We start from the raw sequence: 26,147 nt of genomic DNA on the forward strand, positions 1-26,147 counted from the left end.
ATCAAACTGCTTAATGAAACCCATGAAATGTATGTACGGCAGGATGGGGGCTGTTGCAATAGGACTGCCCGGAGTGTGTCCACCCTGGCTGGTGGAGCCACTGAGATGGGGAACAGAGCCTGCAGGAGCTGGGACAGGATTGTTTGCCCTCCTCAGCCTCTGCTGCTGATTTCAGAAATGAAGTTCTCCCTGCCGGCTCTGCTGGAGCCTCTCATTCACTTTTTTTCCCACCTGCAGCCTCCCCAAGCTGTTTCAGCTCTAAGAATATATGTCCATCCCGAGTCCATCTTGCTCTGGATCTTCTCCCAGTGATGACGACACTTCACTTGAGTGGAGGCCTACCAAGGTGGTCAATGGGCTGGAGCACATGATGTACAAAGAACGGCTGAGGAAGCTAGATTTGCTCAGTCTGGAGAAGGGGAGAGGGCGTGATGTTTTTTCAGTCTTCAACTTCCTAATGAGTAGCTATGAAGCCAGACACTTCTGAGAGGCACACAGTGAAAGGATAAGAGGTAGTAGACACAGGTTACAACAAGGGAAATTCCCATTAGACAAAGAAAAACATTATTCCCCATGATAGTGGTGCAATGTGGACACAGGGACCAGAGAGCTAGTGCAATCACCATCCTTGGAGATTCTCCAAACTTGCCTAGACAAGGCCCTGAGCAAGCTCATCTGGTTTTGGAGTTAACCCTGCTCTGAGTAGCTGGTTGGACTGCAGACCTCCAGGGGTTCCTTCCCACCTCAATTTTTCTCTGCTTTACAGTGACAAACTGTTTTATTTTCCAGCCCACAGTTCCCCTGCCTGTACTGTGCACTACCCCCATGGATGCAAGTCCTATAGCACAAGCTATTCTAGCCCATTGCATTACATTTCTGTCAGGGCTGTCTGGATGCCACGGAAATATTCATGAGTCAAAACACATTTTCTTGTAGAAACTCTTCTTCTCCTGTCATTACGGAAATTTCCAGCTATGTCTTTGCTCGTAAGTAGGTATCCAAAGCTAATCTGTGCCTTGTAAAACTGAGCGATGCATGGATTCATCATGGAGCTGCAGCCGGAGCATGATAAATACAGTTTCCTCAGTCCTGATAACCTGTCTTTAATAGATTTACCCTGGAATCCCTCTGAAGTGTTTAATATCAGTGTTAATGCCTCTATTTAACTGAGTAGTAACTGCATGCACTAGCTGAGTTCCCTTCAGTACTGTTCTCCTTTTGAAGACCGGGCGGCTGATGTGGTCCTTGGTACTGAGCAGTCCCAACACTTGGCCCTTTGGGACCTTGTTCCAGTCTGTTCCAGTGGAGCTATTTGTGCCAGCAGTTTCCAGTGGGGATTGCTTCCATTTCAGAATCCAGTCCTCTTATTTCATCCTGAAATAATTGCTTTCATATTTAGAAGTCAATTGTGATCTTTAACTTAAGCAACTCTTCTCTCTCTCTAGCACTGCTGTATTGACAGCAGGCCGTTCTCTTCTGAGCCTTCAATTGCTTACTGTGAACAAGACAATTTTCTTAGCCTTTTCCCATTAGATTAGATCACCTTTCCCACCTCCACCTCTCTCTCCTGGCCAATGTGTTGCCTAGCAGAGTTGATGAGTAGGAGAGTCATTAAAGCTGCATGATGAAAGCGCATGATATGAGCAAGACCCTCTTCTCCCTATCTAAGATTCACTTAAATTGAGCCAGGCTCTGAAAAGGGTGCAAAGACCTAGGAGCAAAAGGGAGTCAACTGAGCATGGATACATCTAGTCTGGAAACTGGGAGCTTCACTAGAGCTGTAGTTTCTGAAAACGCCTTGCAGGTTAGGCAAGACCTGACTGCTTTTGAAACGGAAGCATGATGTATCTAGGTGCTAGGGATCCTTGCAACAGAATAAAGCTATAGCTGAGGATTTTAGTATCTGTGGGTTTGGAGCCTAAATGTTTTGTTAGATCTGAGCTGACTATCTCTCCATGGTGAGTTGAGAATGGCGTAATTTTTATTATCGCTTTATGTCCTTGCCTTTTCCCATACTTATCAGAGATACTTACCAGCTGTAGAAAGCCCCAAATAACCATTAGCCTAGCTTCAAACTCTTGCATATCTGATATCTTCTTGAGAGCATGTCTGTCCTCAGTGCCTTGAGTGAGCGGAGTTACCATTCTCCATAGAAGAGCTTGGTGATGCCCAGTAGATGTTGGTTATTCCTCAGTTCGGTAGTGCCATGGAGAACCACTCCTCTCACAGCTGACCTCGCTGAGGATCTAACAGATCCTCACACTTGTAAATCTGCTTATGTGGGTCCTTCTCTGGTTATGCTTTGTTTTGACCATGTGGACACCACCATTTGTGCTGGAGATATTTTTCCGTCTTTTCCTCAGGTTCAAGATCTTGTGTTCTTGTAGATCAACTGTATTTTAGGGTTGCTGTGTTCCTTTGGGTAAGTCATCAACTTGCTACAGCTTAGTACCTGTTTGGTAGTGCACTGTATACTGCAGGAGCATAGTTTCCTTACAGCCTTGATGAAAATATTTGAAAATTGCTGTCATTGACCTAAAATAAAGCTTCTCAGTGGTCTGTGATGAGTTCCTATTTGCACACTTCCCTGTCCCTAGACATTCTGGGTGAGTTTTCATGTGCAGGGTTGTGTAAGATGTTCCTCTTGCATTAGGACCCTGACAACAGCAGGCTTGATTTGAAAGCTATGGTTTTCATAGCTTATGTCCTTGCAGGACAGCCATTCAAAGTGCCTTTCACTGGCATTATGTTTTAGAAACCTCTCTCCTAGCAGGTCAAGATGAACCAGTTGTGCATCAAATCAACCTCCACCCAATTGTGAAAGGCCATAACAGATACTGATCAGATATTAAGAATATCAGTAGGCATTAGGAAGGTAACTGTTCGCTGGACCAGACATTGGATAAGCACCAAGCGGCCGTGGCTAGTCTCTAGAAATGGGCTCCAAAAGGGAGCTGGTCTCTGCAGTGCCATTACAGAGGGGTCACTGTGCCTGGGTCCAGTGTGTGCACATGAGGTGCTTGTCTTTTCCATGTGCTGGTGCAGGAACAGCGAGGAGCCTGTGGACAAAGCTCTTTGCTTTGGCTGCCTCTCCTGTGGTTGCAGGGAAGCCTTGGGAGAGCTTAGCAGTAAGGCTTGCAGTCACTTCTCTCCAGTTTTCCCATGAAAGACAGGAGAAGAAGGGTCCCTGACTAAGCTAAAGGAGCGGGAGGCACAGGCAATGCCTTTCTTTATTATCATGCCTTTCCTCAGTTTCTTCATGAAATGTTACTGAGGCTTGTCCATTTTACTGTTCTCAGGGATTTAATGTTGTTCTTTAGGTTGCAGGTGACATTCAGTGTGGTTTTATGGGTCCTTGCACTATTCCCTTTTAAGAATCTGCAGCTTTCAGTCCTGTCTGGAATTTAATATTGTTATTCCCCTTAAGTGACAGCTGCTTGAGCAAGGCCTGTCATGCAAATGATGAATCACGAAGCTTTTGTTTTTCAGCCTAGTCATTGCACTTACTGCAAAGATCCTTTTCATGCAGTGGTTTTAGGACATGAAATGCAGTTGGACCACTCCCAGGTTATACTTGCATTTTCCTGATTTACTTCTTACGTATGCAGATGCTGTCTAAACACATGCCTGCCTCTGGCCATGAAAACATCAGGAGTAACTGCTCTTGCTTTGTTTATCTTTTTGTCTAGACATGTGGCACTTTTGCCACTTTTCCCACTCTACTTGAGGAATGTCCAGTTGCTCAGCTTGGTCCCTCCAATGCCTAGATGTATGGGGCAGGAGAAGGCTGCTAGGATCACTGGTTTTCTCTTTCTCTCCTCCATAATACTAATTTCTGATTTCCTGGACAACTTGCAGCCAGCTCACTTGTTGGTGAAGTTCAATGCTTGCACAGAGAGTGAGACAGCCTGGTGTCTGTGCTATCCGACATATCCCGCTCCCTCCTATTAAAGATTTTCTTAAAAGTTCTCACGGTTCCTATGCACAGAGCCGTGTCAAAGGGGAGTTGTCTCTCCAAGCAGTCATTGCTCTACCAGCCCAGAGCCACCCCCCCCCTGCACATAGGGACCCTTGCTATCACGTGTTTGCCCCTGCTTGCCAGCCAGCTCCTGCACACAGTGCTGCTGGAGTGCCCTTGCTAAACTGGCTTTCCACAGTTAGTTTAGCTCTGAGCAGCAAACACAGCCTTTCTGAAGCATTGCTCCTGAATCTCGTTCCAGCTTTGCACCACCCACATGTAGCTGATCAAGGGAATCTAAATTCTGCTCCACAACATTGGGTGCTTGTGACTCATTTAACTGCGCTGTGCAATGCTCCTCTGGTTGACTCTGGCATGGAAGGATGGAGCTTTTGCTCCTTCATTACCCATTTACTTTTCTGTTCATTGTGTTTCTAGTCCTTTACCAGGTGAATCCTGCATTCAGACACTTCTGCAAGATGACCTTCTATAAGTTGTGGCTCTTCACCCTAAGCATTCTGGTTATTATGATCAGTGTTTCTCGTGGATGTAACATGGAAAACATGGAGTTGTCTGTGGCTTCTTTCTGCTCTGGGCATTGAGTCAACTCGTGCTCTGTTTTGTAGGGTCCTGGGAGTTGCACTGCAGGAATTAGTTGTATATTGGTGTGAAGAGCTGACAGGCCCTGTAATTCAGAGAAAGGATGTGGGTTTCAGTATTGTATTTGAGTTGATAGAATAACGATTTATGCAAGCAAAGGATGTAAAAGGTGACATAAATTTGACAAACTAAGTAATGCCAACAAACTGGATGTAATGCACAGGTAAAGTAACTTGCTGTTTTTAGTAAAGCTCTCCTGTCTGGTCTTCAGAGCTGTATTTCCCTCCTCCATGTGGCCGATCATTCCCTTTCTAAGTTGTGTTGAGAAAGCCTCTGCAGGTGCTCTTGTCTTTTGCAGCTTTATTCTGACCCAGTGCCCACCTGAACAGGCACAAGCAGACATTACCATGGTGCAGTGCTGGCGCCTGCATTGTCACTATCCCCATCACTGCAATTACAGCCTGGTGCCCCCAGGTCTGGCAGTCTCTGAGCCCGTCCCCTCGCTGCCCATCCCCTCTCTCCAACTGTTACTGCCTCTGCAGCAAGCTGCCGGACTTACCTGGAGACTGTGCAGTTGCGTGTACACATGTGATTAGCAGCGGTGGGCATTAGTAACTTGGGGTGTGGGTTGAGTGGGGGCTCGAAGCTGACTCTGCTAGATGGCAGCATACTGCTTGTAGCCTCCTGAAGTGCCGCAGAGGCAGGATTTACTAATTCATTGATGTATGCTGCAGTGGGAGTTGGTATCTCCTAACTGAGCATCAGCCTTTCGCTTTAAGAAATTTTCTTCAGTTCTTGACTTCTGTGTCTGACTTTTTTCGCTTCTTTATTTTTCCAGTATCTGTTAAAATATGGCTACCAGAATTGCAGTCTAACATCACCTAGAGGCAAAATCATTTCTCTTTCCAGAGCCTGGGCAATAGCAGAATTGGGTGCATGTTTATTGCAGCCTGTATTCGTGTTTCAGCAAGGTGAGCAGGGAAGTAGAGTACAAACAGGTGCACTATGAATTTTGGCATTATCTAATATTTGGCTGATACACGGAATTGCTGTAGCTGTAGTTGCTAGGCCATTGGTCTAATGTGGCTTGAAGAAAACCTGGTAGGTGTATTTGTCTTCTCTAATGAAATGATGAGCTGAAGAGACATACTAGTTGCTCTTCTCCAAGTCATGGGTCAAATCTGGGTCTGTGGAGAAACAGGCTACTCTGCAGGAGCAGTCTGTGAGACGGGCTGGTTTGGAAGAACGGTGTTTGTTCCCTTTACCCAATTTCAGCACCTCTTTGGCTAATGTCCACTCCCTTTTTCCAGGTTTTTGTGCATGTCATTCCTGCCCCTCAACTACATCTTTGGCCTCAAGATGTAGGGCAAGGGGTGAAGGGCAAGGAGAACCTCAGGACTAAGAAACCTTTCATCCTCATGTTGAATGACCAGACCTCCCTTGACATTATGGGTATGTGGTGATCCCGCCTCCTGCTCCCGGCCCAGTTGTCTGTAGGGGAGGGTAGTACAAAATCCCAAGTACTGCAGGCAGAGGAGCAGGAGTGGCTGCTACATAGTCCATTACCAGCTAGTCCCAAGCCAGGGCTGATCTCCAGGGTATTAAAGCCAGGGTTGTTCTCCAGGGTATTAGAGGTATTTTCAAGCTAAATCAGCTTAATCCTTTCCAAGAGAATGGGGATGAGACAGTCAGTTGACCACAGCCGTGTCATAGCTGCTCTCATTTAGCATCAGCAATAGTCCTCCTCTAAGTGGGTGGTTCGCCTGGAGACCCCCAGAATCCCTTTCCCAACATGTTTCTGATCCTGTGAAGCTGGATAGGGGCTGCAGGCATGGCATCTCCTAGAGCAGAGGGCTGTAGCCCTGAATCTGGAGGAAACCTCAGTGCAGATAACAACTTGTTCTGTCTTTGTTCTGCCCTTCCAGTGATGCCGGAGGTATTACCAAATCGCTGTGTGCCCATTGCAAAGAAGGAAATCCTCTACATGGGCACTTTTGGCCTAGTGTGCTGGCTTTCAGGACTCATTTTCATTGACCACAAGAAGAGGGAAGAGTCTACCACTACCTTGATAGAGGTGGCACACTCCCTCCACAAAGAAAATGTGAGTGGGCAGGACTCTGGTGAGGAGCCACTAGAACCTTGATGTGGCTGGAAAGGGATCTTTGGGCTGGGCACTGAGCAGAACAGAGTAAGAGCATCTCTGGTGTGTTCAGTGTGTTGTGTGTCCATAAAGTGCTTGAAGTGGAGGAAGATGATGTCTCTGCATGATCAGGAGCAGACAGAGCAGTCCCAGGGGAGTATGCCTGTGCGGTGGCTTAGAATAGTAACTGGAGGTCCCTCCGTCTCAGTATCTTCTCCCTCCTGCAGTTCTGCGTCTTGATCTTCCCTGAAGGAACTTGTAGTCATGGTAGCTCCATGTTGCCCTTCAAACGTGGGGCCTTCCAGCTGGCTGTGAAAGCCCAGGTGAGAGCCACCTTCCTCCTGCCCCTTGGCATGCGATTTGCCTACCATGGTCCACCAGCAACCAGGGCTATGTGGCTCCTGGTCCTGGCTTTCCTTTGGATTAAGCATGTATCCAGGACCCCACGAGGAGCTTGCAGGTGTCTCAGGAGGGGGCTCTTTCTGGGACAAGTGGAAAACCTTCACAACTCAGCTTGTGAAAAAAGTGGGAGGACCTTGACAAGAACCCTGGACCTGCCCAGGAGGAGTTTCTGCTGAACAGGCCTCTGCTCATACTAATTTGGCAATCCATGCATTGTTGGGCCTAAATAAGAGATGAAAACACAAAAACCAACAGCGAGGACATTGGGTGATATGTTTAAATGATCTAAATATCCTCAAAAAACTCTGAGTGTCTACTATGAAGCTGACTGGGATAATTATCAGCAAGGTGCTGGATTCACCTAAGAACACCAGTTCTGTTTTGGGGGAGAAATCTGGAAATTTGTAGATTCACTGTAGACCGCCTCCCCTCCAGGTCCCCATTATTCCTGTAGTGATCTCTTCCTACTGTGACTTCCACAACCAGAAGGAGAAGAGATTTAGACCAGGCGAGGATGATCTGGGGCAAAGAACAGGCTAGGTGTTGGTGCAACCTCAGTCCTCGGAGGGAGCCATGAGGTGGGTAGGCAGAGGACCATGTGTGATGTGGAGATAGCAGCCAGACAACAGTAGTTTCTGTCTTCTCAGGAGGGGAGGGAATGGGAGATTCCAGGCATCACTTTTGTCTCTCCCCTTGGATTTCTCACAGCTTGTCCAATACCTGTACAAGGGAACATGGAAAAGCAGTGGAGCCCAGGGGCAGGTCCTGCCCCCAGCCCCACCATGCTGTCCTTGGATCTGCAGGTGCATGGAGAGTTGGGAAACAAAAGCAAACATGGAGCTTTCAGCAAAAGTCACCCTGAGAGTGTGTCTCCTCCCAGTTACCATGTTTCGTCCATTTATGGTGACAAAAATTTCTCCTGGTCACTGATAAAATGTTATGGGGAAAAAAATTATGTAAGTCTTGGCTTCAGAAGAAAAATGCAGAAAAAAATGTTTCAAACTCCAACAAAGAAAGGTAACCCATCCTGTTCCTCCACTTCCTTTACTCACACCCATCCCAAAATGGGCTTCTGCCACTTTCCACCTCCCACCAGGCTAGCCCTGCTGTTTCCTAAGGGGAGGACTTGCATCTGACATTCTCATTCCTCCCATTTTTTGTGCCTGGGTGTAGTCATCCCCTCCCAGGCAGACACCTGGAAGAGAGAGTTGGTGCAAATGTTAAACATTGCATTGTCTGTTTCTACTAATCTTTCATCTGCTGGGACTATCCTGTCTCTACTGGCGACACACAAAAGCCTTTTGGCACTGGAAGTATTCCCCACCGCGGGTGTCGATAGGAGCATGAGCAGGGACATCAGCCCTGCTCTGCTAGCCTGCTTCCTCCCCATCACGTCCCTGCTCAGTTGGGCAACCAAGACAGAGCACTGCTCTGGGAAATCAGAGACGAACGTAATGGGAAGGGATCTCTGAAGCAGCTGAACCTTCTGCTTTAAGCAAGGCCAACTCTAAAGATAGATGAGTTTTCTCTGTGCCTTGTCTAGCCAAGTTTGGAGTAACTTCAAGGAAGGAGATTCCACAACCTCCCTGAGCTTTTTAGGAAAGACTATTTCTGGTTGCATGTACATTTGTCTTTATAATAACCTCACCCTGGGAGTTAGTGGTTAGCTGACCTCTAAGCCCTTTTCCAAATTGCTGTTAAACAGGTAGTATCTTCACTGCTGGAGAAAGAACCACAGTTAACTTTTCCTGTATCTTCCCACCTGCAAGTTTTGCCAGGGCTGATTCTGAAGAGGTGCTACACATGGCGAAGATTTCTGCACATTGAGCAGGCTGGTCCTCAGGTCAGGATAGTTCACCATGTCCACAGTGGCTTTGGGCATGCTGATGAGCTTCTGAAAAGCCCAACTCTGTGTCTAGTGTGTGCACACTGTCATGCACGGAGCAAGTCTGGTGCTTGCTGGAAGTCTGTTATACCCCAACAGACCTACACTTTCAGCACAGCCCTGTCATCACTCAGCTTTTTCTGTAGGACCAAGTGAAGCATAGTAGACTGCTGAGATACCAAGCCTAGCTTTGGATGTAAGGCAGGGAGCATGCCTTCTTCTTTTGTGAAGCTTTTATCTATGCTTCTGTTTTGCCTCCCTTGCATGGCTCTGCTAGCAACACTTCTGGATCTCATTTCCTAGCATACGTGTAAAGGCATGCAAGAAAGTTAGAAAATAACACAGACAGTCCCCAGATCCTCAGGTGCATGTCTGCGCAGGCACTGTTCATATCTGCTGGCCAGAGCAAGGGCCACTGGGTGCAAGAGCAGAAAACCATGATGACAGCTCCCCAGTATATTCTTCCTGTTTGCACCAGTCCATTGCTTAAATGCTTCCCAAGAGGAGTATGACACACCTTGGCCAAACAGGGAGTCCTGGGTGCAATTTCTGCATCCCAAAGTATGTTTCTGGAAGGGGGGACTCTGCTGAATTTGGTATACATAGATCAGAGCATGGTTGGTTTGGATGTGTGGTATTACAGCGATCTCATTCTCTTTGCTGTGATCTAGACAGACCCTGAGGTCTTTCTGCTGTGACAACTTCTTCTATATGAATCATTGCATTGGATGTATTTGGGGAGAGATTCACTTGTTTCTGTATTTATGATTTTTGCTGTGTCTGTGGATGGGAAAAGCCTGGTTTGGGCTTTTGCTGTGTGCAGCTGGGACATGACTGGGTTGCTACACCACTGTTGGTGTGGGAAAGAGGGCATTTCCCTTCATTTCTGTCTTGTTCCTTGGTTTGCACTGATCCCTCTGCTATGTCTTCTCTTGCTCTTCTACACCACTCACATATTTTCTTGCCCCTCTCTGACCCTCCTATCTCACTCTTCCAGGAAAAAGCATAATCCACATCCTGCCAGAAGTGGAAACCCTTGGCTTGGCCCCAGACGATGTTCCCAAACTCACTGAGCGGGTCTGTGACTCCATGCTCACCGCCTATCAGGGGATATCAGGAATGACAAATGGGACTTCCCATTAGCGATCCTATCTTCCAGCTCCAGCTGTGTGTATAGCAGTGGGGCAGGGAGCATGGCAACCACAAGAAGGTCTTGCAGCAGAGACAACCATGGATTGCAACCCTGATATAGCAGAGACAGGCAAAATGTCCACAGAGGAAGAAAAGCTTGTAAGTGGAGCTGGTGAAAGGCTTGCCATGTTCCTTCCAGAGAACTGTGCCACCTGCGTGGACAGACACATGGTGGGTAGCTGGACATTTCTTTGTAATTGTAACCCTGAGAACTTCTCTCCAGCTGGACCCCAGGCAGAGCTGGACCCTTCCTGTGATCATTGCTGCATGCTTATAATCACATTTTCCTATTCAAAACCAACAAGGTGGAGGCATTTATCCCAAGCCTGTGACCATCCTGCCTGGGGAAGTGGCTGTCTTGGGGTTTGAGGGCTGCCACATTTCCCTGGAAGCACACTCAGCAGAAAGCACTGTCTCCTACCTCTTTCTGAAGGGAGCAATTGAGAGGTACCTCTGTCACGAGAGGGGAAAGCCAAGGCAGATTTGGGAGAGGGGAATTAAAGACCTTACATGTGTCTGCAGGGGTTGGTGGCTTCTTTGGTTTTTCTAGCCTTCCTTTTAAGCAAAGCAAGATTTTGCTTTCAGTGGTTGAGCAGATCTTGAAAGTGTGAGGGGAACGTGCCTGTGCACTCAGAAACCAGAGGCAAACAGCAGAAATGTGTTGCTTAATATCCTTGCCATGCACTGATAACCTCATGGTTTTTAACACAACCTATATATTTTTCAACTCAAATACACTCCAGGAGCTGCACGTCCTGATTTCTGAATACTGCCTGGTTTTGCCCTGTCTTCTATGTGTCAGAGGATGATGTCTTGCCTTCCTCTGCCCAGGGTCACCACAGCATTTCCCCACTCCCCATGCACTGAGGGCTCATGGAGCACCATGGTCCCCAAGCTCCATCACTCACCTAGCAATCCAGCAGGTCTCCTGTGGACCCCCTGGGCCATGGGTGGGCAGCGTGGGGTGCTGGGCTGAGCATGACTTGCCAGCATACCACACCATGGCAAAGTGCGTATGCTGATGCTATAGCCATGGGATTTTACCAAGCATGTCCTTTAATAGTCTTCATCAGAGAGGCACCTACTCTACCCACAAGCTTCTCTCATGAGTCTATCTTAGGCTGCCACCCTCTTGCTCCCAGTCCCCTCCTTCCCTCCCAGTTGTGTCAAGGAGAGATGGAAACTTAATATGATTTTTACATGTTCATTATTTATTGACTTCATAGGGTCTTGGGAGTGATCATCCCAGACGGATGATCATTTTTTAGCCCTAATGCTTGTAGTTTACATACCAGCCAGCTTATGGTTTGCTTTTTTATGCTGATACGTTTAGCTATGAAGCATAGCCAAAGAATATTTTGGACACGTTTGACATACCAGAATTGATGTCAAATGTAGGTGAGTGCATACAATGTGTTTTATTTCGGCCCAGCACACCCAAACACACACATGTTTACTATAGGATTTAAATAAAAGATGTCTCTAGGCTTCAAGATGCAGCTGCCATTCTCCAGTCTCTTCAAAGACTGAAATCTCACTCCTAATTAGAAACAGCCTAAACAGTTTATGCTCTTGTGCAAAACAAGAAGGAGATAAGAAAAGCTTTGATAAAGATTACATGAACTTGCTAATTTCTGAACAGGTACAAAGGATAAGGAATTTGATTTTAAATGCAAGCACACCAGCCTCCAGATTTGACACCCATTCAGGATGGGAAGTAAAAAATTTGTCTTGATTGTGCCTTTAGAAAGTCATAAAGCATCCAGCACCTAACCAGCTCTTGCACACCTCTGAACATATTTTTAGGGCAACAGACAATAAAATGTCATTACCTTTCCACCTGAAGAAGACTTACATTACTGGAAGCTTTTACAAATAAATGACATAAAAATTACAGTACAGCAAATAAAACAGTAGACATAGTCTTGAGCCCCTCTCTGGGAAATCATGTGCCAAGGTTCAGTCGACAACAGTCAGCTGAGCATGATGTACAGGCAGCACTTTCCCAAGAGCAGCTCAGTTGCCACCATTAGGAGTTTCCAGTGCTGGTCTGATGAGCAGGATTAGAAACTGTCAATGAAGCAGAAAAAGCTACTGAGAGGCAGAAAATGTTTCTGGGACACAGTTTTTCTCCCCACATTTTTATTTGACTCCATAGCTTAAAATAGTCACTGGTGAATGGGTAACTGAGTACCAGGTCACCCCTGTACCTCTGAGACACCGCAGTACTTCCAGCCTTGTCAAAAGGTACCTCCAGTGACCTAACATCAGACACCCTTTGGATGAGTGCTTTTGGGACAATTTCTTGGCACTTGAAAAGGTTAAACTTTTAGCAGTTGCTTTTTAACACCCTGGGATTTCACTATCTCTGGATTATGCAAACACAATTCAGCTTCCTCCCAGGCTGGTGATAAAAGAGCCACAGGAATCGGCTCAGCAAGTTTTACTGACTGTAAGACTAAGTTAATAAAAGAAATCAGGAAGCCTCTATCGTATCAAGAAGGCAAGCATCAGCTGGACTTAGTTCCTAAAGAATGGGGTGAAGTCACCATAATTTAGCCTTTCCATCAAGTGCAAATGTCTTAAACAACAGTGTCTCTCAAATACAGTTAATCAAACTCAATACAGGAACTGCACAGAGATGCTTTGTGGTCTGTGCCTTGCAGAAGGACAAAGTAGGTGATCCCCAGGTATTGTGATCATCTATAAATGGGTTGCCAGAAGGAAAAAAATCCAACCCAGTCCATTCTGCTCAGGTCATACCTGTCTTCTGCAAGTCTCTGTTCTCCCTACACCATTTTTACCTGGGAGAGCCTATGCCAAAAGCATATCAATAAGAGGACACAGCTAGTGTCCACATCTCTTAAATGAAGACACTGTTTTACTGTCTTTCAGGATGTGGTACATCATAATCTCTGACTATGTGTGTTAAACTACTGGTGTGTCAGGCCATACAGTGTCAAAACAACTCCAGATATACCTTAAAATGCTTTAAAGCTTTAGGGAAGGCAGGGGGAGAGCAGGGGCTTGGAGCAGCAGAGTATGAATTTGGAGCAGGTTGGCTAATTCCAATTAATTTCCTCATGGACACCCTTCCTGTGAAGTAAGACTCCAGTTGTCCTGGAATAAGGTATTTAGAGGACACATTCACAAGGGTCAGAACAGACTGGATTTTCAGGGATTTCCTATCTAGCTGAAGAGAAAGAGGCAGTCTAGTAAGGGATGACGAAGGTGATGGATTGCAAGGAGACTAGGCTAACAGCATCTCTGCCTCCAGTGGTGTCTGAGTGGGGCTGAAGGGATGGTCAAGGTCTTTTGGGGGGCAGAGTCACTGAGATGACCTTAATTCTTTTATTTCTTTAGGCATGGAAGAGTCTGACCTTGTAGGGCATTTATTATTTTTGACAGTCCTCAAACAACTGCGTACCTTTTGTGCCACTCTCAGGCTCATCTTTCCAGGGTGAGAGGTTGAGCTTGTCAATCTCATGGCAGTCAACAAAGTTCTCAGGATAACTGTTGATCTTGAACACATCCCTGGGTATCTTTTTGATATGAGTATTGTCACAGATCACTGTTGACAGTAAGATTTTTCTCAGTGCATGCAACTGCTGCGGAGTGAAAACGCCTGGTTTCTCCCACCAGAATCTGCAATGATATTTTCAGAAGCAGTTTATAGTCTCCTTGAAGGCATTTGGTGGTGGTTACTTCCCAAGATGGGAATCTGAGGAAGGTGAGTCTGCTCAGATCCACCTTGATTCATCAGGCAGCAGGCGCACCCCCTTGGAAAGAGGTGTCTCCAGTGTGGCCAGGTCTGGATTCTGCCACTTACCCGCCAGTGCAGAGAGCCTGCCTCTTCCACACAGCATCACCAGGCTGCTGGGCTGCAGCAACTGAGCCTCCTCTTTTGTACCCTGAGAGCAAATGTCACCTCAGGCAAAGACTACTCCAGATCACCCATGGCCTGGAGCTGGTGCTCCTCAACCACATGGGTCTGCAGGAATGGGCTGCAAAAAAGACTCCTTTGGCAACTGGGCTAAAATCAAAGTTTGAGCCTTGCTGGGAGCACTCACTGGCATGTTGGAGATGGGCTGGATTAGTGTGTCACATGAAATGCCAGCATTTTTTCCCATAATAAATGCCATGGGAAAGGTTTGGTCTCAGGGCTACCTACCTGTCCCCATCACGCAGGTTCCTGAACTGGGTGCCAATGATGCAGGCCAGGAGGGGTCCAACTCTGCCCTGGGGAACAAAGGGCTCTGCGATTGCCCCAATCCAGAGGTCAATATTGTCTGGTGTCCCATACAACTTCATGAACTTCTTGGCCAGTTTGGAATTGCCTAGCACCTCAGAGAATTCATCTACATTTTGAGGCTGGGAGAGCCCACAGAAGCGCCTCCAGGCATTGTAACCTGCAAAAGCAGGAACAGTGGCTGATCAGGACCCATGTCTCCCCACCATCTGCCTAGGCTCAGGAGCTAAACAGACCTCTTGGCCCATGAGCAATGTCTGCTTCTTCTCACGGCATTAAAGGATCTGGAAGGCATTATTGTCTAGATGGTCACCATAAATGCCATGTTTTCAACAGTCCTCTTTGTATGCACACAATTTGGGTTGTCTTTGCACACAACTACAGGTTCATTGCATCCTGTCGGTTAGAGCTACCTAGTGCTGAAGGGGAATGCACCAGTCTGCCATTTGGGGAGGGAAAATTTCTAGGATCAAAGTCCTAGAAAAGAGCGATATTTGGTTGTGCTTAACTCAAGAGCACCCCTTCTTCTTCAGTGCCTGGGGGCAATCATACCTGTGGGTGCAAGCCACTTCTGCTCAAAGCTGTGGGTTGTCTGAAGACACAAAATAAGCATTGATGGGCAAAGAACAAAGCACAGATAGTCTGTCTAGCCCACATGAAAGCTGAACTTGGTTGTTTGCATCTGTACCTTCTGTACCCCACATGACCCCTCTTTGCAATACACCATTGTTTCTACCCCTCTTTATTACATTATCCCAACTATCATCTTTGCTTTCCAAGCCTTTTGTCCTTGTCTTAAATCCCTCAGAAAAAGATCTTTATAATACTGAGACCTTTTCTTCCCTGAGCTTGACTGTCTGTCCATCCTTTGCCCTCAAATCAAGGTACTGTTTCTTCCCATTGGTATGGAAAAAGCTTAGTACATTCGCAGAACTACTATAAACAGCAGAAGAAAAAAGAGTATTGTTCACAGGACATGTGGACTTTTGTCTCCTTACCTGGAAGGCCATGATCTCTTCCCCGTTGCATGTTCAGGGCTGCTAGATCAAGACCCATTATCTCTGTCTGTTCAAAAAGGTGGTTCTGGAGCTCCTCAACAAGCAGTTGATTCTGTTTCATCAGTTTTGCACGATCAACCACCATGCCCCGTATCAGTGGGTCAATGCCACCTGCATCCATTCCAAACCAGGAAAAGACTTTTTGTATGAAGTTCCAGCTTCGATGGTCCATTTTGTGCAGCTGAAACAGTGCTGCATGAGATGTCTTTTCTACTCTGGGCTGTGTGGGGTTCACCTAGCTCCATATTTCCATTTCAACATATACTAGTGCATAGGTACATACCTGCATATGCCAGTAGATGAGGCCTCCCTTTAGTAACTAGATTCCCCACCTCCACCCCTTCCCTTCTGCAGCCCTAAATCCACTTGTTGCCCACCTGGACCTCCAGGTCACTTTCTGCAGAACTGCTCCTTAGCCTGTCAGTCCCCAGCATGTACTGATACATGGGGCTCTGTCCAAGGTTTAGGTTTTGCAATTGATTTTGTTTATAATTAGCTATTAATTGACAATTATTTATTAAAATATTAAATAGAATGATAGAATCAATTCATGTCTGTTTGTCTATGTCTTTTTCATAGCCATTAAGAAGACAGTATTAGTAAAACACAGGAAAATTGGCTGCATGTGTGTAATTTGGTATGTTTTCCATAATTAGTTAGATAACTCATTTTGGAAGAGACATTTGTCTTCCTTGGAAAGATTCATGCCTGTACATATCAGCTGTATAAGAGCAGGATCCTATAACTCCCTTTGGAGTCATGAAGAGAGATGGCCACCACTAAGAAGCAATTATGCTGTCTTAGCTCAGTTAAACTGGATGGACCACCCTCTGGCAATGCCTACTAATTACAGAGGGATATAATAGCTTAGCTTGACCTAAATTTTAGTTGACTGACATTTGGCATCATGAGCCTCAAGCATCCTGCAACAGCATGAGCAGTTGCACTATTTGAGTGAAAGTGCAATGCTCGCGCTGTCGGATCTCGCTGAGCTGAGATGTACGGCAACTTGAGAAGGAGGTTTAATCTGTTACATATTCTGGTTATTTAGTGACATGCTCAGAATATGAATGCAATTATCATGCAGTGAACTGAGGAAGACACACTGAAAAACTGTGCAAAAGAAGGTACAGAACTGTATATTCTGATGCAAAATCCTGCTCCAATGTGGCTGCTTCTGCAGGAGCTGGTGCTTGATAACGTTCAATGGTTGGAGTATAACAGCACATGATTTTTGGCAAGGGTCCTTTGCCAGGGTACAATGCAGAACCAATGCTAGGCTCTGTTTGGTGACAATTCTGCAGGACTGTCCTGCTGCCACACATTTAGCAGACTACAAATTTGTCTGCAGCCCCTTGGGTAGACATGTCATGAGCACCTTCCAAGTTGAATGGCACTGTAATTCATGGGAGGTCAGTTAAATAAATGGAGCTAAAGAGTTTTTGGCAGTCTAGGCTCATGTGTCTTACCAGCTGACCTCCACCTGAGTGTCTGCTTCAGGACCAGACCAGGACTGCTGGCTGCCCCATGTTCTTACCTTCCATTATAATTCTCCATGTAGCGCAAAAGGTCAAATGAAGAGGGACATGGGAGAATGAACCCAAAGGCTGAAAACTGTCATCCAGACGGGATACAAAAGGCTGTACTAACGTATGACCAAATCGGAAAGCCAGGGAAAAAACATTTGAGACTGTAGGATTCACATTGTCATTGTAGCCACTGTACAAAGGGATCCACTTTCTGGTCTCCTCCCCAAGCAGAAGTGGGAGGTAATCTCTGTATGTTATTATCTGAAAAAGCACAAAAGCAGAGCAAGTCGTCAGCAGTTGTAGCAGAAATGCCATCAAAGTCAGGTGCAGAGCATGAACATGAACTCTCCATCAGCAGCAGAGTTCATTAAGATCTTCAGAAAAAAGAGCTGTAGCAATGGTATGAGTTTGGTGTAATATATTAAAATTATTTACTATAATAAATAATTGATAAATTGGTAAAATAATGGATAAAAAAAGCTCTGGATACCATGCTGTCTCAGATGGAGCATCCTTATTCACAATTTTCAACTCCCTCAAATAAATCCACTAGGTCTGCAAAGCACGGTTTTCCTCCTTTTCCTGGAGGAAAAATCATTCCTAAGCATGCAGATGATAAACAGTGAGCAGTGATCAGTACCTGGTTTATGGCAACTACAATCTTTCGACTCTCTTGGTAAAGCTTTTCTCCATCCCAGTGAGGATTTAATTTCCTCAGCTCTGTAACCAGGTGGTTGTGTTCGCGTAGAAAGACAGTGTGCAGTGCAGAAAGTGCCAGGTTTTCAGTTACCCGTTTGTCACCTACAAATGAAAATATTTTAGGAATTTTGTAAATTGCTTTTTATTTCAGCAGCAGGTTTTTGTGTTAGAAGAGTCAGTGTTACTGGCAGTAATACTCATGCTTAAGATTCCTAGCAGTCATTATTCATGCCAGATATTTCTTTCCAGCACAGACAAAACATTCTCTGTCCAAACCATTTAGCCAAAATCTTTAGAGAAGAGGCTTTGGGAAATTTAAACTATATTGCACATGGTCATGAAGCAGCTGTAAATGTCTAGTTTTGAAAAAAAATCTCACGTCTGCCTTCCCTTCATACTTCAAGGATACAATCTTCTTTCATATCAATGCTGTAAATGTTTGGTTTTGAAAATTTGTCTCAGTTCACCCAAGTTGTAAACACCTCTGAGAAGACTGTGAATGTGCCTTCAGCAGAGATGTTGAGAGAAAACTGGAGGGGATGCAGTGAAGACCCTCTGACAGCTGACGGAAGAAGCACTGAGTATCTCCTCACTCAGCAGGGAGTTCTTGTGTGCAGGGAATGAGAAAATAATGTGCAATGAGAACACTCTATATTCTTACGATTGACTTTGCAAGCTTCACATTTATAATTTTTTTTAATGTTGTGCTTATGATGGATCACTTCCCATTTTAATAAGTTCTGTGTTTTGAGTCATCAATTTGTTTACATTTCAGACAAAATTCTAGACTTGTCTCCTGATGTAGGTTGGGATATTTGAAACATTAAAAATTTAGAATGTGGTACCAGGAAGAGTTAACTAAATTGATTAAGAGCATTTAATTGTTAGTAGTGATTGAGTTGGAAACTGAATGGTGAATTCTAGGCAGGAGGGGGAAAAAAAGTCACTGAGAAGTTTTAAATGCTGGTGGTTACTCTATTGAAAATTTCTCCTACCTTTGAAATGACTTTTTAAAGGGAGGATGATTTGCTGTAACTCTTTTGGGAAACTAAAACAAAATAATTTTCATGTTTAATTAAACAATTACTGTTCAATTATTATTCTTTTTTAATTTGGGGAAGGGTGTCCTGTCCTTCACCTTACACAATCATGTCTTGCAGCTCCTCATGCAAATCTAAAGACAGATCAGACACCTGACCATAATGACCCTTTTTGACTTCATGGGCCACTGAAAACTACTCCACAGATACACCTTACCTGCTTTAAAACAGGGGATGTTCATGCTCTCGTTGGTGAGAACACAAATACTTTTTGTTTTGTTCTCAAAGGGCAATAATTCCAGCCCTGTATCAGTAAAATTCTGGTTCACAGCCATCAAACCTAGCTGGTTTGTCTGATTTCTAATACTCTTTGCCACAGAGTCTTCGCTGCCGTACACCGTGCTGGCATCGATGAATGAGCTGACAGCATTGATCTGCTCACGAGTAAACGTCCTGGGATTGCACATGGATGCTGACTGGATGAATGGCATGCAAGAGTTCGACCTCAGCATCCGTGGGTCATCAGGGGGAAACTAAACAAAAGCAAACAAACATAAGCAATGTCTCAGAAAGTCATGGAGTTTTATTTTTACTGTCTTAAGATAGCGTGGGATGGAATGAAAGTCAGCGTACCTTAATTGGGAAGCAAGGGGACTTGAAGGCACAATCATTCTCGCACTGAAGCTCTGGGCTTGCTCCTGCACCGCTGGAAGGGGCTAAGTCTATGTCATGGTTGACCCACTGGCCCCACTGCATGAAGACAAGAGAGCGCTCTTGATCTTGAGTGATGTTCTTGTTGGCTGTGCAAGCAATTTCATTTGACACTTTTCGAACCTGCAGAAAACCAAAACGAAAATGTGTGACTATCTCTATCATGGTGAATTTACCTCTCAGTATAACACCCACTATGAGATCATGCATAAGATGATCTTAGATAAGCTCATAACAGTTAATTATGGCATTAAACAGATCCGTGACATGCACCAGCTCTATCAAAACAGATGTGACTCCACAGTCAGTCAGCCAAGCCCATCTTCATGTAAACCCTTTCAAGGCTGAAACTGATGTACTTGCACACATCCAGAAAGTCAAGAAGATGGCTGAGGAACACCCAAGCCTTATAGTTTATATAAACATCTTGGTGTATCTGAGACACTGTGGTGCTGTCTGCATCAAAACTTGGGATGCACACTTCTAAAAATGTTATGATGTGGTCCATGCTCTGCTTAGTAAAGTATTCACAACCTTTTTGCTCATGTCTGTCTCCACCAAAAATACCCCCCAAGCCATAGCTCAGTTGTAGAAAACAAGCCTCAAATTAGCACCTGAGATCAGAGGAAAGGATCAAGCAATTTAGACTCTAGATGTTGCCACTGTTTCATTTCTGATGGATGCAGCGAGGGCAGTGCCCACTACTGTTATCTGGACAAGAATAACAGTTCTCACCAGCGGGAGTGGAAATCCATTGTACAGCTTTCCTTCACTTGCTCCTCTGGGAACAGACACGCCATCTTCATACTCTGCTGGGAGCCAGCGAGCAAACGCACGGTTTGAGGACCCCAGATGAGAATGCTTTCTGGTGCATCACAAGAAGAAAAGCAAACACTGGTTATTATTTCAGAAATGAACAGGCTTGTAGAGACTAATGTTTTGCAGCCCTTTAATCCATGTCTGATTACTCTGGTAACAGAGGTAATAGCCAGAAAACACTGAGAAGTAAATAATATCAAGATTACTACTGCAGAGAAAAATGAACTTTTTTGACAAAATCTTTTTTAAAAGATTTCTCATGCCATTATATTAATTTTATTTGGCATTTAAATCTCTGTAGCACCTCTGCCTCCACTGCTGCAGCACACAAAATCAGTCTCACAGTAGGGCCATCATCAATGATCAGGATGGCCATGCCTTTGTCCAGCTGAGGGCTGGAAGCTTCCAAGGATGAAGATCCTCCACCTCTGCAGGGACCTGTGACAAGGCTGCCCCTTCAGGAAGTTTTTCCCCATGTCCAACACAGAACCTCTCAAACTGCAATCATAGAATCATAGCATGGTTTGGGTTGGAAGGGACCTTAAAGATCATCTAGTTCCAGCCCCCCTGCCCCCCTGTCCCCCTGCAGGGAGACCTTCCACTAGACCAGGTTGCTCAAAGCTCCATCCAACCTGACCTTGAACACTTCTAGGGAGGGGGCATCCACAGCCTCTCTGGGCAACCTGTTCCAGTGTCTCACCAACCTCACAGTAAAGAATTTTCTCCTAATATCTAATCTAAATCTACCCTATTTCAGTTTAAAACTGTTACCTCTCAACCTATCACTACACTCCCTGATAAAGAGTCCCTCCCCATCTTTCCTGTAGGCCCCCTTTAAGTACTGGAAAGCTACTATAAGGTCTCCTCAGAGCCTTCTCTTCTCCAGGCTGAACAACCCCAGCTCTCTCAGCCTGTTTTCATAGGAGAGGTGCTCCAGCCCCCTGGTCATCTTCGTGTCCCTCCTCTGGACTCGCTCTAACAACAGGTCCATGTCCTTCTTATGCTGGGGCCCCCAAAGCTGGACACAGTACTGCAGGTGGGGTCTCATGGGAGTGGGCAGAATCACCTCCCTTGACCTGCTGGTCATGCTTCTTTTAATGCAGCCCAGAATGCAATTGGCTTTCTGGGCTGTGAACGCACATTGCTGGCTCATATTCAGTTTTTCATCCACTAATATCCCCAAGTCCTTCTCTGCAGGGCTGCTCTCAATTCACTCATAGACCAGCCTGTATTTGTCCTTGGGATTGCCCCAACCCATGTGCAGGACCTAGCCACACCATAGCTGAGGCAATTCCATCAAATATTAAGAACCCAGTACCACCACGGCTCTTGTTTTGATTGCTATTACTGTCCTTGCAGGCAGATTTTTGCAAAATATTCAAGTGCTATCCCATGGTGTCCATCTCAAGCTGAGCAAGATCCTTGGAAAAATGTTAACATACCACAGAGTCCCCTCGCTTCTGAGTGCCTTGTTATCTCACTGGCAGCCACTAGATTAGCAAGCCCAAGCACAACCCTAACTAACCTGAGCCTAAAAGTCAGCATGGATACTGCTGTCCTTGGGTCGCTGAAGGCTCTGAGGTCTGTAGGTAAACGTACAGACTGACTGTAACACTAGCACCATGTGAGCTCCCTGCATGTGTGATGCAGAGTTGTGCTATGTCTTCACATCTGGCACATCTGTTTCATACCAGATGCACATCAGATATGAGTCCCACTCAGACTTGGGGGCTGTGGGGGCTGGAGTTCTCACACCAGGCAGCAAGTCTATGGCAGAACAGGACAGCAAACCTTGACTTCCAAGTATTAGGCTAGAAATTTTGCCATCTTCTGGTCAAAAAAAAAGCTAACAAGGAAATAAATATATGAACCCCAGTTTGAACCAGGAGGGAAGCTATTGCATAAGGATACACAATACATGAAGCTAGAAGAGCCAAGAATTAAAGTCTTATTTACTTCCCATCCTTATGCATCACAACAGCAGCCACGGAGATGAGATATGTTGATAGCTGAATATTTTCATACGAAACAGTCTGGGGAAATTTGTATTATCCATACTACAGAAGAGTGGAGAGGTGATTTCCTGGAGCCTCAAGCGGAGTGAGAGGCTGGCTTTCATAGCCCCAAAATCTACTTTTCTCAACTTTTCACCTCCCCCCCACTCCAAGAAATCTCTTGCTTCACCCAAAGCAGCACATGGAGGGCAATGGGCTGAAACCTGAAATTTTCAAGAAATGACATCTTTTTCCTGCCAGGCGTAGGCAGAAATGAAACATCTGTTACAGGCACCACTAAAATGAGCATTTCACTTTTCTTGCCCTGATGAAAGCTACTTACACAAATGACCTTAAGCCATCTATCCTGGGTCAAAGTACAGACTTGGGACTCTCCTTGTCCACACGCAAACCTTACCTGTTGTTGCACTCCCCAGTAATGGTCCGGTAAATGTCATGATTTGGGCATTTAATGGAACGAATCTGATAGTCACAGCCCGTTTCTTTGGAAATCATCTCTTTCTGTTTTTGGTCTAGGAGGTCTGCAAGAGAAACAGTGCAAAATAACATCTGCTCTTACTCATTTTTATTTTAGCTTCTTGGTATTCTAGGTCAATGTCTGAGTCAGAGCTGTGTATATATAACACGAGGATTTGAATCGTTCAGTGCCTAAACCCTTTTGTGGATCAGCTCTCACCTCTGGGCTAGGGAAACTAGGTTGGCATGGAACAACTTTCCAGGGGAATATGGGGAGCATCATCACCAGCAACATTTTACCCTAGACTGGGAATAAAATTATGACCCTGCAGGGTGGTACAACCTGGGCAGGTGGGTGTGAGGACCAGAAGTGGAAGATGGGCTTCTGTTCTCAGCGGTCAGACTCTCCTGGCATTCCACACATTTTGTCCCAGGTTTATCACACTTATTGTTAGGCTGCTTTTATCATCAAAGATATGAGACAGGCACTGCCAAAGATGATGAATAAAACACCAGGTGGTTTGACCTGCCTCTGAGCGTGCTTAAAGTCTGTTCACTGGGGGCTGTTGTGGGGAAGGGTTTTATCACCAGTTATTTAGATCATGGCAGAGCTGCGCTCTGACACTCCTGCTGTGGTAGATTTTCTGCTCTTAGCTGTTTGTAAGACATTTTGGTCTAAACCACATTACCTGTAACATTGAGTCTCCATTTCCCAGAGAGACGCAGCTTTATTTTGAGGAGTTTCAAAGTAGTTTCCAAGTAATCGGCAGCACGGACTGCAGATCTGGTTCTTCCTGCTGGGTCCTTTAAGTGCTTCAGGAAATCCATTGGGTTGGCAACATTTTCCTCTAGTTTTCTCTTTAAGCTGAACATAAGAGAGTCCCATGAAGCACCTTCTTTGAAATCAGACCTCCTCTGTCATGCTAGGCTGGGTGTACTTAGATGTGACAGCGCTGCTGGGTCCCAGGCAGGCTCTGCTCACCTAGGACAAGCTGGCTGGTCATCATCTTTGCACTGATTTTTGCAAACAAATCATTGTGATCCCTACTTCAAGTTTGCATTATGTCCTTGCCATGATAAATTTTGTTATATCATGTGGAAAGCTAGATCAGTGGAAAACTGAGTTATTCAGTGACTGGACAAAATTTTACATTTAGTATGTCACAAGATCTATTCTGTGAACAGAGAGACAAGCTTGGCCATGCTGCATCTCTTCCTGGTCCCATGGCTCCTTCTTGCACAATGAAAAAACTTCTGTAGGGTGGGTGCAGAGAGACTCCTCCCCAGAGCATTCTGCTTCCTGGAACCAGCCTTTTGGGACAATACATGGAGGGATATCTGGGGTTTGGCTTCCACCGAGACTTGTTTGTGACAGGGTGTTTATGTGCACAGCTGTGGTCCTTCCGGAGAGGGGCAGAACTTTGGCAGCCAGGAGAGGATGCAACATGTGTCCAGTGTGCCCATACCACTATGGACTACTGAGAGGTACCCATGGCAGTGTAGGTGAGGAGGCAATAGCTTTGGGTGATGAAGGGTGGCCCTGGGACTGAGACAGGACACTAGAATCCAGACAAACTGGGCAAAAGGGTCTCTCCAGCTATGACAGGGAGAGCCCTTGAACAAAGGCGTTTCTATAATAAATATGCATTGAAAAGCAGAAGAAACACACACATATTTTCTCTTATTTCCTTATAATGTTGGGGGCCTCATGCAAAAAGGACTCACCTTTTTCGGGCATGTAAATATGCTGTGTCTACCAGCTGCCTGGCTTCACTAATGCTGCTCAGAAGAGAGGAGTCTGATAGTACCTCTGAGTCCTCTACTAAAAAAAGAAGAAAAAGCAGAAATTGAGGATACTTTGTAATGTACACCAGGAGCTACACATCCCACCCCATCGCTGGGTGCTGAGGTGCACTCATTCGCTTTACATGCAGTTCCTACTGTGTGTTTAGTGCTACCTGGACACCTTTATCTGTGCTTCTCTTGCTCATCTGCTTCATCCCATTGCTGAGGTCCTGAAAGTCACAGGACAAGAAGTGACTGTAAAGTGGTAGCTTATTATCCATTTCATAGAATTGGCTCTGACGGCTTTGGGAGGCTTTTAGGGAGTTATTTTTCACCCTCATTTTTGAAGCTATTCTTCCCTGTGAGAAGGGAAATGCATAGAAGGAGCCAAATATATGATCTCACCCAGTTTCCCTGTCACAAAATGATGATCATGTGCTTGGAAGACCTGTTGATTAAAAAGGCAATTTCCTTAGACAAGTTTCTTAGGTATTGACTTCATTGTTAGCAGGTCAATCTACAGGTTATTTCAAATTTGTGTTGGAGCTATGTCTAACTAGGAACTCAGACTGAGTTTTGACTCACACCCTTTCAAGCACAGTAGCAGCTGAAGGAGGAACAGAAACTTACTATTTAAGGAGGACTCCATTGCCGCAACTAAACAGACAGTGATGATGGATCCCAAGAGAGTAATTCTTGGTTTCATGCCTAGAGAGAAATGCAACATAAATCTTTTGAATGGGCAGGGTTTCACTGAAGCATCAGAAGAGATTGACATGTTTGGTTTGAGTATTTCTTTTGGGATCCAGGAATAAAATACAGCACCCCTCTGATCAGGTCTGTAAGTGGGACTCCGGCTGGTGAGGGCTGTAGCTGTAGGCATAGGTGTTAGCAGGACACAGGGACATCCCTGTGATGTGGGACATTCAGTAAATTGGGCTGAGTAACTGTCAAGGAGGAGGCAGCCAAGTTACAGTCCAGGCTTCAGTGATGGAGACTGTTGGGAAGGTGCAATGGAAGAGGGCAGTGTCCTGCCTTTGGGAGGGTCCTTCTCAGGTGGCTGGTGTAAAGGAGGTTATACCTCACACATCCCTCTCTGCCCCCTCTGTCTTGTTACTGAGGAAAACAAGCTGCTATGTCTAGCACCAGTCCTCCAGCCTTCAACCACCTCCATTAGTCTTCTTGATGCTTCCTGAAATTTGCCTCTATTCCTTTTTCACATTAATGCTAGAAATGTTTATCCATTGTTCTCATATGACACAGTGCCTTCCCTGAAAGGAGATCTTTAGCAAAAAGGTTACAATTAGATATATTTTAAGTAATTTAGTCAATGTTTTAACTGTTTAGAGCAGGAAGGACAGACAAAATTTAGAAGAACTCACAGTGGGGCAGGTTATTTTACATTTACAATCTGTGGCAATTCTTCAACCATCTTCACAGGGATTGAAGGCTGCTTATTCCTTGCAATCTTATATTGCAGGGTATTGCTACATGAGGCAGAAAAGCTGTCTTTTCTTGTTTCTCAGAATAAATATATTTCACATATGGGGGGAGAAGTAAGTATGAAGGACCACCAGCTCCTAATGCTCTACTCTGTCTCCTCATTTCCT

At 45.3% G+C, this 26,147-nt stretch overlaps 2 protein-coding genes across 2 annotated transcripts; one reads left to right on the forward strand and one right to left on the reverse strand.

The window, feature by feature from the left end:
* The first annotated feature begins 4,341 nt into the window (after positions 1 to 4,341).
* On the forward strand, positions 4,342 to 10,545 carry LOC128149205 (1-acyl-sn-glycerol-3-phosphate acyltransferase alpha-like). The gene is given in 9 exon segments (XM_052804099.1): positions 4,342 to 4,526; positions 5,869 to 5,920; positions 5,923 to 6,010; positions 6,484 to 6,659; positions 6,926 to 7,021; positions 7,536 to 7,608; positions 7,756 to 7,845; positions 8,288 to 8,307; positions 9,990 to 10,545. Coding segments are annotated over 9 exon segments (849 nt in total). The 3' UTR covers positions 10,059 to 10,545.
* Positions 10,546 to 13,560: 3,015 nt separating this feature from the next.
* On the reverse strand, positions 13,561 to 25,264 carry LOC128149568 (eosinophil peroxidase-like). The gene is made up of 12 exons (XM_052804913.1): positions 25,168 to 25,264; positions 24,478 to 24,571; positions 23,442 to 23,617; positions 22,694 to 22,817; positions 20,198 to 20,327; positions 19,385 to 19,585; positions 18,969 to 19,284; positions 17,653 to 17,813; positions 17,021 to 17,273; positions 15,424 to 15,594; positions 14,348 to 14,585; positions 13,561 to 13,821 (listed from the first exon to the last, which is right to left on the reverse strand). The coding sequence occupies exons 1-12, from the start codon at positions 25,262 to 25,264 to the stop codon at positions 13,572 to 13,574; spliced, it is 2,211 nt and encodes a 736-aa protein (XP_052660873.1). The 3' UTR covers positions 13,561 to 13,571.
* Positions 25,265 to 26,147: the final 883 nt, after the last annotated feature.

This window comes from Harpia harpyja, chromosome 12 (genome assembly GCF_026419915.1).
Source record: "Harpia harpyja isolate bHarHar1 chromosome 12, bHarHar1 primary haplotype, whole genome shotgun sequence".
Taxonomy (NCBI): Eukaryota; Metazoa; Chordata; class Aves; order Accipitriformes; family Accipitridae; genus Harpia; species Harpia harpyja.

What these genes read in the sequence shown, in the direction of transcription:
- LOC128149568 (XM_052804913.1), bottom strand. Translation starts at nt 25,264, where the DNA reads ATGTTGCATTTCTCTCTAGGCATGAAACCAAGAATTACTCTCTTGGGA. An exon ending in AATGGAGTCCTCCTTAAATA is followed by an intron (nt 24,572 to 25,167) that starts GTAAGTTTCTGT and finishes TTTTTTTAGTAG; the next exon opens with AGGACTCAGAGGTACTATCA. An exon ending in ATGGAGAATTATAATGGAAG is followed by an intron (nt 15,595 to 17,020) that starts GTAAGAACATGG and finishes GAATGGATGCAG; the next exon opens with GTGGCATTGACCCACTGATA.